The 15455-nt window shown below is 45.8% G+C and overlaps 1 protein-coding gene across 2 annotated transcripts in view; it reads right to left on the reverse strand.

Moving 5' to 3' along the window:
* The window catches only part of LOC140398380 (unconventional myosin-Id-like), a 913794-nt gene that overhangs the window by 562133 nt on the left and 336206 nt on the right, over positions 1 to 15455 (reverse strand). For both annotated transcript variants that reach the window (XM_072487000.1, XM_072487001.1), the window contains exon 16: positions 10138 to 10345. In XM_072487000.1, coding sequence (XP_072343101.1) covers positions 10138 to 10345 — 208 coding nt within the window. The remainder of the gene's footprint in view (positions 1 to 10137; positions 10346 to 15455) is intronic.

Below are 15455 nucleotides of genomic sequence, written 5' to 3' on the forward strand. Positions count from 1 at the left end.
ATCTTAGGCATAGATGGCAAAACAATTATTTTGCAACATGGCAATCAAACTGTTAGGGTACATTCATCAAGGATAATGGGTACAGACTACAAATTTTCAAATTTAGACAGAGCAGACAGACATGACGAGGAACCAGGGTCATCTGGTACGCAAGTGTTACGGAACTATGAGTATCAGTTAACTGATATAGACAGGGTTTCTGTAGAAGAACACAACACTTCTGATGAATTGGAACAGGCCATTTTTCCAAAAACACCACTGCCAAAAGTTGGTACAAAAGTGACATACTTGCCTGAAGGGTCTAGTCAATGGAAGGATACAACTGTTATTAGTAGAGCAGGGAAGGCCACTGGAAAGTATAAACATTGGTTGAATGTACAACATTCAGGGGAAGGAGTCAAGACTATGAATTGGGAACACGAAGTTCAACAATGGAGGGCACAGAAATGCAGTGCCAGTTCAGATAGTACATCGGACAGTGAACAGATCTGCAGGAAAAGGTTGAGAACTATTGAAAGGACATCCCACAGCAGAAGGGAAAGTTCAAGCAGTAGCAGTACAGAACGAGATACCAGGCCGGAGAGGGGATGTAGTTTATCAAGATCTCGGAACATGAGTAAGACTACGAATACTAATAGGAAGCCCACCTTCACGTGAGATTTTGGTGGCTTCCAATAAATTAGATGAAAAAGTTATCAAAGATGCCCAACAGCAAGAACTGCATAGTTGGAGTGAATTTGGGGTATACACGGAAGTACCGGATAGGGGACAAAGAAATCTATCCCACAGATGGATTTGCACAGAAACGTTTCTTCCAGATGGAACTTATAAGGCAAAGGCCGGGCTTGTGGCGAGGGGATTTGAAGAAAACTTAGAAGGTCAGGATTTAAGGGTAGATTCACCTACGGCAGGAAAGGTTATTTTAAAGATCTTCTTGGCTCTATTAGCCACAAAGGCATGGGAATGCAAATCTATAGATATAAAAGCTGCCTTCTTGCAGGGGCATCAGTTCCAGAGAGACATTTTTCTCCGTCCTCCTAAACAGGCAACTAACACAGAAGGGGTACTCTGGAAGTTGAACAAATGTGTATATGGATTAAATTATGCGTCTAGAATCTGGCATTTTTCGGTAAGGTCAGTTTTGTTAAAGTTAGGCTGTTGCCAGTTGAAAGCAGATCCGACAATGTTTTACTGGCGCTATAAAGGAAATCTTTCTGGCATCTTTATGATGCATGTCGATGATTTTTTTGTGGGGTGGAACTAGTGATTTCAAAGCTATTGTAATCTCTGGTTTGAGGAAAGAATTCAGGGTTGGAAGTCAGGCTTCCGGTGCATTTAAACATATTGGACTGGAAATCGGACAGACTAAGTTAGGGGCAACTTTACGTCTGCAATCTTCCTTGGAAAGCATCGGCCCAATAGCAATTAGCTGTGGGCGGGTTTCTCTAAAAGACGCAATGGTTTCAAAGATGGAAATAGAGCAACAGCAAAGTTTAATTGGGCAACTGAACTGGCTAGGTAGACAGACTAGACCGGATGTGAGTTTTGATGTCTTAGAGTTGAGTACAAAAATGAATGATCCCAAAGTGGAAGACATAATAAGAGCAAATAAAGCATTGGTCAAACTAAAAATGAAGGAGTGGGTTTTGAGGTTCCCAGTTTTAGGTGACCGTAGGCACTTGAAACTCATAGTCTATAGTGGTGCGTCCTATGCAAATTTATGTGATGGGGTTTCAAGCGTAGGAAGTCTTATAATTTTTCTTTTGGGGATAGAATTGGACTCTTGAAAGTTATGAATATGGGCATGACAGTAAAACATTGGACACAGGAGCAGGGTGACATGGTGGCACAATGTTTAACACTGCTGCCTCACATTACCAGGGGCCCAGGTTCAATTCCGGCCTTGGGTGACTCTGTGCGGTGTTCTCCCCGTGTCTGCATGGGTTTCCTCCGGGTGCTCTGGTTTCCTCCACAGTCGAAAGATGGACAGGTTAGGTGGATTGGCCATGCTAAATTGCCCCTTAGTGTCCAAAAATGCATGGGTTAATGGGTTATTGTGAGGGGGAGAGGGCTTGGGTGGAGTGCTATTTCAGAAAGTTGGTGCAGACTTAATGGGCCGAATGACCTCCTTCTGCAATGTAGGGATTCAATGATTTTATGATAGCTTGGCAATAAAAGTACTGCATAAAGGGCGAGATTCTCCGACCCCCCCGCCGGGTCAGAGAACTGCCGGGGGCTGGCGTGAATCCCGCCCCCGCCCGTTGCCGAATTCTCCGGCACCGGATATCCGGCGGGGGCGGGAATCGCGCCGGTTGGTGCCCCCCCCCCCGCGATTCGCCGGCCCAGATGGGCCGAAGTCCCGCCGCTAAAATGCCTGTCTCGCCGGCGTGGATTAAACCACCTACCTTAACGGCAGGACAAGGCGGCGCGGGCAGGCTCCGGGGTCCTGGGGGTGTGGGGGCGTGGGGCGATCTGGTCCCGGGGGGTGCCCGCACAGTGGCCTGGCCCGCGATCGGGGCCCACCGATCCGCCAGCGGGCCTGTGCCGTGGGGGCACTCTTTCCCTTCCGCCACGGTCTCCACCATGGCGGAGGCGGAAGGGACCCCCTCCAATGCGCATGCGCGGGAATGCCGTCAGCGGCAGCTAACGCTCCCGCGCATGCGCCGCCCGGAGATGTCATTTCCGCGCCAGCTGGTGGGCACCAAAGGCCTTTTCCGCCAGCTGGCGGGGCGGAAATTTGTCCGGCGCCGACCCTAGCCCCTTAAGGTTGGGGCTCGGCCCCCAAAGATGCGGAGCATTCCGCACCTTTGGGGCGGCGCGATGCCCGACTGATTTGCGCCGTTTTGGGCGCCAGTCGGCGGACATCGCGCCGTTTCTGAAGAATTTCGCCCATAGTGCGTGCAATATTCTATCCTGTTTTGTCATATTTTATCTTTAAAGTCTTGACAACATTATAAGATTATCCTTACCGACTACCTGCATGTGACAATTAGGATTAAACGTTCAGCCCGTACCAGCCTCCCTGAACGTGGCGGAATGTGGCAACTAGGGGCTTTTCACAGTAACTTCATTTGAAGCCTACTTGTATCAATAAGCGATTTTCATTTCATTTAATTTCATTTCATGCAACCACACAAGATGCAATGGAGCAGACCACTGGCGTGCTGAAACTCAGTTTTTGCTCCTTGGACCACTCTGGAGGAGCCCTGTAGTACTCAGCAGAGTTTGTGTCAAGATTCAAGGTGGCTCTTGCACAATCTCACTCTCTGGAGGGACATCTCTTACTACGAAGGGAGGTATGAGGTGATTAACTCAAGACATAGGAGGAGGAAGTGAGGAGGCAACCGAGAAAGTTTCTTCTTGCCTGGGCTGTCGTGAAGATGTACTTCAGTACCCAATTTACTCTCTCCATGCCACTGAGCAGCTTGCAAATCACAAATGAATGTGTGAGATGAGGGGGAGGTAGAATTTGAGGGCGAGGATTGGACTTGAATATACCATCATCTTTCAATAGTTTCAGCCCCTCCATTTGCCATAGCTTATCTATGACAAGCACCATCTCCTCCATCAATGTGAGGATACGCACTGTGCCTGATCCTCTTCTGATTAGCTCCGGTTACGCCACTCGTCCTGGGAGTGAGTGATAAATGTATCAGTGAGTGGGAAATGTGTCAGTGAGTGTTGTGCAAACTGTGCAGCTCTCATGGCAGTGTTTGCAAGCTGAGATTTAGAACTATGCTGTGTGTCTGGGCTTGCAACTGAGCCAATGAATGAAAGATTATGGGTCCTAATTCTGAGAGCTTGTTGGTAACTGAATGATGGGTTGTGGTGAATTGAGCAGTGTCTCAGGCAAGTGGTGTATGCAGCAGGAAAAGGCACTCGAAAATGCATTTTTTGACCTTGACCACTCATGTGGAGTCATTGAATTTCTTATGGGACTACAACTCAGTCCTCGAGTCTTGACTTCAGACATTGATCTCCTCAGCTACCTGCTTCCATTGCCATCTGAGCAGGTGCCTAGGGAGCATCTTGGCCCCTTGTAGATATAGGCATCTCTCCTCCTTTCTACCTCTTCAAAGCCTCCACTGCAGCACCTGAAATCTCTGGTGTTCACTGTCTTCCACATCCTGCAATTCTCCATTGTTTCCCAGATCAGGTTAAATTTAAAAAGGGCTCCTTGCACCTGCTCCAGCAGCAATGCACCTCCTTTTTAAGAGCAAGCAACTGAATCCTAGCTTATATGATACTGTGCTGCCTGCATTGCAATCAGTAGGCACAGGTTAGCAAATCATTGTGATCTCCACGACTGGCTTCGGGACTATCACGTTTAGCACTCTGCATCACCAAACCATAGTTACACTGCAGCGTCAACAACAGGACATCATCCAGGATAAAGCAGCCTACTTGATTTCCACCCCATCCACCAACCTAAAAACTGATGTACCATGGACAAGATGCACTGCAGCAACTCACCATTCTTTGCAATGAATGTAGGATTTTAGATTTATTGGATTATAAACATTTGGTAATTTAAGGGCTAAAAGCCTGAGTTAGAACATGTCTGACTGCAGTAGTCATGCTTTTAAAAATAATCTTGTTTTGCAAGATCAGAACGCATTTAGGTTGCAGAGGTAAAACTGAACATAAGCCTGTGTTACTGCACTGTTTCTTGACTAGGGGGTAGTCCCTGGGGAATTAATTTGTTTTCAGCTTGCGGAGGTGATGTCATTATTGCGTGGAGCCAAGGCATTCAGATATTTTGAGAATACCCGAGTTGACTTGAGTTTTTGACCTGGCTACCCTTCAGATAACAAGTAAAGTTTTTTGCTCTCATAGTAGGATAGTTAAAAAAGATTAATAGCATTTAATGCCGAATAGACTTGTCTGAGGACAAGGAAGAAGCTGAAAAAGCCAGTTGAAACAGCTTTTTGAAGACATCCAGCCAGAGTCTGCAGGGTTTCAAACAGGGGCTAAATTTGTTCTGGAAAGCAAGTATTACTCTGTGCCATTAGGACGTAGAATGGATTGAGAGCTGTATGTTTTTCCTTTCTTGTTGTTCAATTGAGAATATAGTTTTTTTTATGCGTGCGCATTATTCTGTTCATTTTCTTTTTTTTAAAATAAATTTAGAGTACCCAATTTATTTTTCCAATTAAGGGGGCAATTTAGCTGCCCAATCTACCTCTCTGGCACATCTTTTGGGTTGTGGGGGTGAGACCCACACAAACACGGGGAGAATGTGCAAACTCCACACGGACAGTGACCCAGGTCCTCAGCGCCATTAGGCAGCAGTGCTAACCACCGTGTACTGTGCCACCCTTAGAAATAGTAATTAAGGGGTAATTGTAAGCTATTTGCAGCTGTGACATTAAATAATTTAATAGTCTTAATAATAAAGTTTTGTTTTAAAATACCAAATCTCGATTTCTTCGTGCAATCACTTCTGGAGCAAAGTATTCTTTCCACACAGCTTTACTAAATAAACTAAAAAATTGGGGTTTCGGCCAAGTATCCTAGCCACAGTTGAGGTCTGGTCTGGGATCGTAATACCTTCGACAACACCTCAAAACTTACCACCTCTACCACTTAAGAGGAGCAAGTTCAGCAGAAGCATTGGAACACCCCAATCTAAAAGTTCTCCTCCAAGCCACACGTCATCTTGACTTGAAACAATGCCATCATTCTTTCAATATCGCTGGGTCTAAATCTTGGTACACCCTTCCTAATATCACTGCGAGTGTACCTACACCACATGGGCTACAGCAGCTTCTAAAGGGCAATGAGGGATACGCAGAAATTGTTGGGGTTGCCAGTGACACTCATATCCCATAAAGGAATAAAATAAAAACTAGCATCTCAAACTCTTGGTGAGCGTTAATATCATAATTTACCAAAAAGGTTTAACTCGTATGCTCCAAATATGTCTTGATAGTTTAAATACTTTAACAGCGCAGATTTATTGTTGATACTGTCCACAGAATAAATAAGCTCCTTATTTGTCTAACGCCCTCTCAATTCTTATAAAGCCTGGGGCTCCCATCTCTTTTTGCATTCAGCACGCAAACATGTAGGTAAGTGTAACTGCACAGAGAGTTCAGTTTAACACAATATTGAACATGGTAGATATGCTGGCATGGTACAGCAAGATAGTCCAGGCCAAAGAATTGGAGAAGCTCTAAAAAGACAATGGATGGAACCTCATCAGAATTTGGCAAAATGTCAGGCTCTGACTGAAAACTGGCATGCAACTGTCCAGCTGCTCAGACCAATTTTCTCGCCAAATATTGTGCCTCTTAGAGAGAAAAAAGGGTGTGGTTTACGCCATTACTCAGACAGGGCAGGGCCAGCAAACAGCTCCGCAGAGATCGGGGCCCCATCTTTAAAGAGCACGCCGATCAGAACTGCAGCTAAATAGCCTCCAGACCCCATCATTGAACTTGCAGGAGCTCCCCTCCAACCCCAACAATTCTCCCACCGACAATCGCCAAAGTATAGCTGGCATCCCCCCCCCCCCAAAAGGGGCTGCCACTAAGACCTGCCTCTGACACTGCTCCCTGGCACAGGTTGTGCCTAGGGCAGTGCCTGGGCATGGTCTCCCCTCCCCCCCACCCCCCAACCCCATGCCTATACTTACCTCTGTTCCCCTCGAAGGATCTGTCGACTGCCTTACGTCTGACCAAACCTCTTCTAAGTCTTGCTGATGTGACGTCATATTGACGAGGTATGAATATTTAGTGAGAGGGGATCATGTGGCAGGGGGCCCGTTAATTTTAATTTGATGTAAATCTATTAAAATGAAGCTCATGCCCTTTGTGGGTATGAACCTTGTGACATCACCAGTGAGGGGAGGCGAAAATTGGGAAATCTGATTTTTCCACCGAGAGATTTTTGTCCCACTCAGTTGATCCCGCGGACGGCTAGGGTGGGCTCATAATCCCCCCCCTATAACTAGTTGAAACTCTAACTTCAGGGGAGATGTGTGAAAAATATATTTGTCCCTCAGAACTTGCATCATCCAACCATTTCTGCAGCGAAGAAGGTCCATGATCCATACTGAGGGGCTGTTTAGCACAGGGCTAAATCGCTGGCTTTGAAAGCAGACCAAGGCAGGCCAGCAGCACGGTTCGATTCCCGAAACAGCCTCCCCGAACAGGCACCAGAATGTGGCGACGAGGGGCTTTTCACAGTAACTTCATTTGAAGCCTACTTGTGACAATAAGCGATTTTCATTTTCATTTTTCATTTCTGAAGGACATACCAAAGTTGCCTCTAGTACGGGGAAGGCAGGCAAACCAAGCAGCAGTAATTTAATACACAAAGCTTTAAAACCTTATAATCTTCGACAGATGTGAAGATTGATGTTCCATAGTTAAGAGATACTGGGAAGAATGGGTGAAGAGCACGAGAGTGCATTATGCTTTATTACAGGAAGAAGCCTGGTCACAACAGACAAAATAATGATTAGGATATTAGAGTCTACTTGCATGCCAATTATTACCTCCAACAACAAATTTGATCAAGTCTGCCTGATTTAGTTAATCAGCCTGACAAAATCACTTAATCTTTCATGCCCTGGTAACTAAGCAGATGGTCAGTTGTAAGTTTTCTCTTTCATTTCAGTTTCTCTACCTGTCTCACCTTCCTCACTGAAGACCCAGTCTGCCCTCCCTTACTTCTCCCCTTCTTAACTATTTTTCTTCCAATGGCTTTCTGTCTCGCTCTGTCTCACACAGCAGTGGAGCAGCCATCTGAAGAGATTGCAGGCAAAAGATAAGAGCGCCAGACATGCTTCTTAGTTAGCAAGAGGGACAGTAACAACAGCTGGCACGTGGGACTGTTGAATAAAAACTGACAAGCCAGCTGATACTAAATATTAGTCATGACTTTCCTAACCAGCCTGGACAGTGGTTGTAGAATTATGTCTTCCTTAATCTAAATGCAACCTCACGGTCAACACACAATGGTGTAATAGAATTGCTAAATTAAACTGAGCTGGTCCAGGGTACATTAAGATGAACATTATTGCAAATAGAAGCCCATGTTGAATTTTCAATCTTTTTACTGTAATTAGATCTGCTCTGTATCCCTTTGTAATAGTGCACAGTGTGAAACAGAATAATTTAATTCTGTAGATATAAACATTGTTAGCGTATTACTGGGTTAGCTAAGTCTTTGAAGCCACATAAACTGTAATTGGCAATTTGAGGGAACAATGGACTACATGAAATTCAGCATTAATTTTGAAGCTTTTAAAAAGTATTTGGCGATGTCAGTAACCTGGAGGCCTCTGACCTCCGGTGGCTCAATGTGAGGGGACGATGCACACGAGGTGGCTCCCTTTGGAAACCTGACCTTTTTGCTGGTGCCACGGGTCTTTAAACTTACCAAAAAAACTCGTAACTTATCAGTAGAAAGTTCCCTCATCTTTGGGATGTTCAAGAGAGGCAACACGGGAAAAGAAATCGGTCTGAATTTTGACGACAGACTCCAAAGTCTCCCACGGATCAATTGGAGGCAAGTTGGCAAGTCTTTGCCAACCACTCCGTTAATGACCGAAACACATAGCAAAACTTTGGTGGTTGAACTCGAAAAATACCAACAAAGCTTGACTACGGATCTTAAAAGATCTAAGAGGCTTTGGCCCCTAGTTGTTCGGTTCCGGAGATCACCAGCCAGACCGTCAAAGCTCAAGGAGCCACAATCAAGGACATGGAGACTGTATTTGTCTGATCATAGTAATAGGATCACATCCTTGGAGTCCGACCTTGCCACTGTGATCAAGGATAACAGGACATTAACTTCTAGAGAACAGATCCAGAAGGAATGTTCATGTTGTGGGGCTACGGTGAGGGGTCATAGATCACACCTCTACTCAGTATTTCTCGGGCTTGTTCCACAAAATGGAGGGTGAGTACGTACTTCCATTCCCCCCAGAATTAGACCGGGCCCATCGTTCGTTTCGACCCGAGCTTTGCTGTGAAGATCATCCTCATGCTGTAATCGCTCGGTTTCACAGCTTTAAAGTGAGCTGCAATTTGATAGACTGCATGTAAAAGTTTAAAGAATAGACCTCCCAGAACATCAGCCCCTATCTCTTTCTTATTTTGTGCAACAGTTACAACAAACTTACTTATATATTCTTCTCACTGTTCGAGGACAATGGTCAGTAGTGCCTCAGAGTGAGTTGGAGGTTACGATGAGCATTGCACGTGTAACATCAGCGTGTGTAACGATGGAAGTCCAGAAACACAACGGAGGCTGATATTACAGGTGAACAATTACAAGAAAGATAATCTGCATTCTGCCATGTAAAACAGTGCAAATTACAAAGAGCAGGGTGGTCAATTAAAGCGCCAAACTCCTGTGATTATAAGCCTGTAGGGGATAAAAGGGTTGCGGCTAAGCATGTCTGATTTGGAATAATGGTAACAATCAATTTTGGTTCCGGCTGAGCTCGACTTGGGACCTGACTCCTCGCTCTGCCCGTAATAAAATCATGACAGAAGTCATGGTTTGGCAATCCTTGAATAATAGAGGATGCTATTTGGAGAAGATAAGCCTGCAATAACCAGAAACATCATCTGAGAGATTCATACCATCAAATTTGAATCTCCTACACTTGAATCAGAGAAAAACATTTGATAAGGAGATCCATGATAATAGTGTTTACAACAGGCTCAACTATCTCATATGTTCATTTCATATGCTTGACAATCACAGTGTTCACTTGCCTTCCTATTCCCTCTGTACTGCCAGCTTAAATGTACAAACTGGCTGTATCAAATGTACAAATTGGCTGTATCATGTCAGATTTAATTCTTAGCACTTTATCCTTTCGTTTTTAAATGAGACAGTGATTGTAGAACTCACTCTGTACTTTACAAGTGTATTCTATTTCACTTCTCAACAAAATGTGAAGATTTTCTGAAATGCTGTATCTTGTTACGTCGTTTATTTTAAAAAGATTTAAGGCTACAGCTGCTTTGTCATGGATCTTGAAGGGATAGTTACTCTGTAAAGTAATTTTCAATAACAATATTTAGATTTGAGTTTCAAGACATCAAATGTAATTTTTACCATTCCTAATTTTGATAGTGGCAGAGCTGTTCCACAGTCTTAACATCTCTTACTCCTTACCTTCTGTAGGAAGAGCACGATCCTTTCAATCATCTGCGTTCGCCGATCCTCCAAATTGAACAACGTTCTTGGAGTCCTAATGAAGAGTTTGGTCTTCCCGTAAGCCACATCGTGCTGAAACCCGCAGCACTCCACCAACTTCTTCACGGCTTCTTGGTCAGATCGCATGTCATGGTTTGGCCACGTGAACTCGGAGATCATCTTATATCTGAAAATGAGGTAAGAAAGGGAACACTTAGGACTGTCTCTTACAAGGATGTGAAAACAGCTCAGAAACGAATTAACTTCAATTCTGTGGCAGCGAGGCTCATTTAAGGGGGAGGGGGGGGGGGGCTCGATGGATCACGTGACCAGCTCAGGGCCAATTGTGCAGGAGCACTTGAAGCCTGGCCAACAGGGAGTTTGCAGGGGGCCCTGGGAGCAGGACCCCGGGAGCAGGATCCTGGACAGTGTGGAACCCGGAGCCGAAGTGATTAGACCTGTTACATTGAGTTTTGTATCTGTTACCTATCTGTCTTTGATGTGGAGATGTCGGCGTTGGACTGGGGTGAGCACAGTAAGAAGTCTGACAACACCAGATGAAAGTCCAACAGGTTTGTTTCAAACACTAGCTTTCGGAGCACTGCTCCTTCCTCAGGTGAATGAAGAGGCATGTTCCAGAAACATATATAGACAAATTCAAAGATGCAAGACAATGCTTAGAATGCAAGCATTTGCAGGTAATTAAGTCTTTACAGATCCAGAGATAGGGGTAACCCCAGGTTAAAGAGATGTGAATTGTCTCAAGCCAGGACAGTTGGTAAGATTTTGTAAGCCCAGGCCAGATGGTGGGGGATGAATGTAATGCGACATGAATCCCAGGTCCCGGTTGAGGCCGCACTCACGTGTGTGGAACTCGGCTATAAGTTTCTGCTCGGCGATTCTGCGTTGTCGCGCGTCCTGAAGGCCGCCTTGGAGAACGCTTACCCGGAGATCAGAGGTTGAATGTCCTTGACTGCTGAAGAGTTCCCCGACTGGAAGGGAATATTCCTGCCTGGTGATTGTCGCGCAATGTCCGTTCATTCGTTGTCGCAGCGTCTGCATGGTCTCACCAATGTACCACACTTCGGGACATCCTTTCCTGCTGCGTATGAGGTAGACAACATTGGCAAGCTATTTGCAGCAAACTACCCAACCTTCAGAACAGCAACCACGACACCACACAACGCTGCCATGGCAATCCCACGGTGAAGAATCACTGAAACGACGACACGATGGCATCAATAAGTTCCATCCAACCATCAGACTCACCATGGACTACTCTCCAAAATCAGTTGCATTCTTGGACACACTCGTCTCCATCAAGGACGGTCACCTCAGCACTTCGCTTTACCGCAAACCCACGGATAACCTCACGATGCTCCACTTCTCCAGTTTCCACCCTAAACACATTAAAGAAGCCATCCCCTATGGACAAGCTCTCCGTATACACAGGATCTGCTCAGACGAAGAGGAGCGTAACAGACATCTACAGACATTGAAAGATTCCCTCGTACGAACGGGATATGGTGCTCGTCTCATCGATCGACAGTTCCAACGCGCCACAGCAAAAAACCGCACCGACCTCCTCAGAAGACAAACATGAGACACAACCGACAGAATATCCTTCGTCGTCCAGTACTTTCCCGGAGCGGAGAAACTACGACATCTTCTTCACAGCCTTCAACACGTCATCGATGAAGATGAACATCTTGCCAAGGTCATCCCCACACCCCCACTACTTGCCTTCAAACAACCGAGCAACCTCAAACAAACCATTGTTTGCAGCAAACTACCCAGTCTTCAGAACAGTGACCACGACACCACACAACCCTGCCATGGCAATCTCTGCAAGACGTGCCAGATCATCGACATGGATACCACCATTACAGGTGAGAACACCACCCATCAGGTACGCGGTACATACTCGTGCGACCAGGCCAACATTGGCTACCTCATACGCTGCAGGAAAGGATGTCCCGAAGCGTGGTACATTGGCAAGACCATGCAGACGCTGCGACAACGAATGAATGGACATCGCGTGACAATCACCAGTCAGCAATGTTCCCTTCCAGGCGGGGAACACTTCAGCAGTCAAGGACATTCAGCCTCTGATCTCCGGGTAAGCGTTCTCCAAGGCGGCCTTCAGGATGCGTGACAACGCAGAATCGCCGAGCAGAAACTTATAGCCAAGTTCCGCACACATGAGTGCGGCCTCAACCGGGTCCAGGGATTCATGTCGCATTACATTCATCCCCCACCATCTGGCCTGCAAAATCCTACCAACTGTCCTGGCTTGACACAATTCAGACCTCTTTAACCTGGGGTTACCCCATCTCTGGATCTGTAAAGATTTAATCACCTGCTAATGCTCGCATTCCAAGCATTGTCTGGCATCTTTGAATCTGTCTACATATATGTTTCTGGAACATACCTCTTCATTCACCTGAGGAAGGAGCAGCACTCTGAAAGCTAGTGACATCAAAACAAACCTGTTGGACTTTAACCTGGTGTTGTAAGACTTCTTACTGTGCTCACCCCAGTCCAACGCCGGCATCTCCACATCATGGCAATCTCTGCAAGACGTGCCAGGTCATCGACATGGATACCACCATTACGCGTGAGAACACCACCCACCAGGTACGCGGTACATACTCGTGCGATTCGGCCAACGTTGTCTACCTTAACGCTGCAGGAATAGGATGTCCCAATGCATGGTACATTGGCGAGACCATGCAGACACTGCGACAACGAATGAACGGACATCGCGTGACAATCACCAGGCAGGAATGTTCCCTTCCAGTCGGGGAACACTTCAGCAGCCAAGGGCATTCAGCCTCTGATCTCCGGGTAAGCGTTCTCCAAGGCGGCCTTCAGGACACTCGACAACGCAGAATCGCCGAGCAGAAACTTATAGCCAAGTTCCGCACACACGAGTGAGGCCTCAACCGGGACCTGGGATTCATGTTGCATTACATTCATCCCCCACCATCTGGCCTGGGCTTGCGAAATACTACCAACTATCCTACCAATTGAGACAATTCACACCTCTTTAACCTGGGGGTACCCCTAACTCTGGATCTGTAAAGACTTAATGACCTGCAAATGCTCGCATTGTCTTGCATCTTTGAATTTGTCTATATATATGTTTCTGGACAATACCTCTTCATTCACCCAAGGAAGGAGCAGCGCTCCGAAAGCTAGCGTTTGAAACAAACCTGTTGGACTTTAACCTGGTGTTGTAAGACTTCTTACTGTTATCTGTCTTTGTGTTTCATCAGTAAACCCTTGTTAACTACTCCAAGGTCCCGCTTGAGGCCGTACTCATGTGTGCGGAACTTGGCTATAAACTTCTGCTCAGCGATTTTGCGTTGTCGCGCGTCCTGAAGGCTGCCTTGGAGAACGCTTACCCGGAGATCAGAGGCTGAATGCCCTTGACTGCTGAAGTGTTCCCCGACTGGAAGGGACCTTAAGGACCTCAACCGGGATCTTGGATTCATGTCGCATTACATTCATCCCCCCACCATCTGGCCTGGGCTTGCGAAATCCTACCAACTGTCCTGCCTTGAGACAATTCACACCTCTTTAACCTGGGGTTACCCCTATCTCTGGATCTGTGAAGACTTAATTACCTGCAAATGCTCGCATTCCTAGCATTGTTTGGCATCTTTGAATTTGTCTATATATGTGTTTCTGGAACATACCTCTTCATTCACCTGAGGAAGGAGCAGTGCTCTGAAAGCTAGCATTTGAAACAAACCTGTTGGACTTTAACCTGGTGTTGTAAGACTTCTTACTGTGCTCACCCCAGTCCAATGCCAGCATCTCCACATCATGATCTACGCGACTGCTCTTTTTTCAAAATTTAAAGTACCTAATTTTTTCCAATTAAGAGGCAATTTAGCATGGCCAATCCACCAACCCTGCACATCTTTGGGTTGTGGAGTTGAAACCCATGCAAACACAGGGAGAATGTGCAAACTCCACACAGGCAGTGACCCAGAGCCGGGATCGAACCTGGGACCTCGCCACTGTGAGGCAGCAGTGCTAACCACTGCACCAGCGTGCTGCTCTACGTCACTGCTCTTGATCACCATCTGGTGGGTTTACATAAAATTGTTAACCCTTCATTTACCATACAATATCCATATTGTCTGTCACAATGAGCATGTCGCACCATGAAGTAGAGCTGGGTGTTATCAGTGCACATGTGAAAGCTAACACCGTACTTTCTGATGCCCTGGAGAGGCAGCATTTACATGAGAACTAGGAGAGGACCAAGGCTAGATCCTTGGCGAATACCAAAGGTAATGGTGTGAGAGTAGGAAGAGAAGCCTCCATAAGTGTTTCTCTGGCGTGGTTAAATAGATAAGAATGGAAGCAGGTGAGAGATGTCATTCCTCGCAATTGAATGACAGAGGAAAATACATTGAAATGTCTTACAACCTTAACCCTCATGGCTGTTCATAGAACAGAAAGTAATTATATCAGTGCCTCCAGGCAAATCACAAATACTCATCAACCTAATGCAGATCTCTCCAAGCTGTCTGTTGGCCATCTAGTTGAGCAGCATTAATGATCTGGAAGAAGGAACTGAAGGCACTGTTGCTAAGTTTGCAGCTGATACAAAGATCTGTAGAGGGACAGGTAGTATTGAGGAAGCAAGGAGTCTGCAGAAGGATTTGGACAAGCGAGGAGAGTGGGCAATGAAGTGGCAAATCAAATACAACGTGGAAAAGTGTGAGGTTATGCACTGTGGAAGGAGGAATTTAGGCATCGGTTATTTTCTAAATGGGGAAATGCTGAGGAAATCAGAAGCACAAAGAGACTTGGGAGTCTTTGTTCACGATAGTCCGAGTGGCCTAATTCTGCTCCTATGTCTTATGAAAGAGGATATAGTGTGGTCATCCATGTTAAAGAAGGGAAAGTTTACCCTTGGCACAGCAACATAGGATGCCATTTATGACTTGGATAAAAAGCTATTTTGATAGTATAGCAGTGTTGAAAATTCAGTAGGTTGTGGACTGAAGGAGACTGAAGGGAGAGGGAAAGATCAGGCCATGGAGAGATGTGAAAAAAAGGATGGGAATTTAAAAAAATTGAGTGTTGCAATGAGTGAGAGTGAATACAGGGGTGATGGAACTTAGTGCAGTTAAAAACATCGACAGCGGAGCTTTGGGTGACCTCAGATTTGTGGAGGCCAGAATATGGGAAATTGGCTCGGATTGCATTGGAATTGTCTAGAAGTGACAAAGGCATGGATAGAAATGAGGCAGAATTGGACAATGTGACAGAGGTAG

The sequence above is a fragment of the Scyliorhinus torazame genome, chromosome 21, assembly GCF_047496885.1.
Source record: "Scyliorhinus torazame isolate Kashiwa2021f chromosome 21, sScyTor2.1, whole genome shotgun sequence".
In the NCBI taxonomy this organism is placed as follows: domain Eukaryota; kingdom Metazoa; phylum Chordata; class Chondrichthyes; order Carcharhiniformes; family Scyliorhinidae; genus Scyliorhinus; species Scyliorhinus torazame.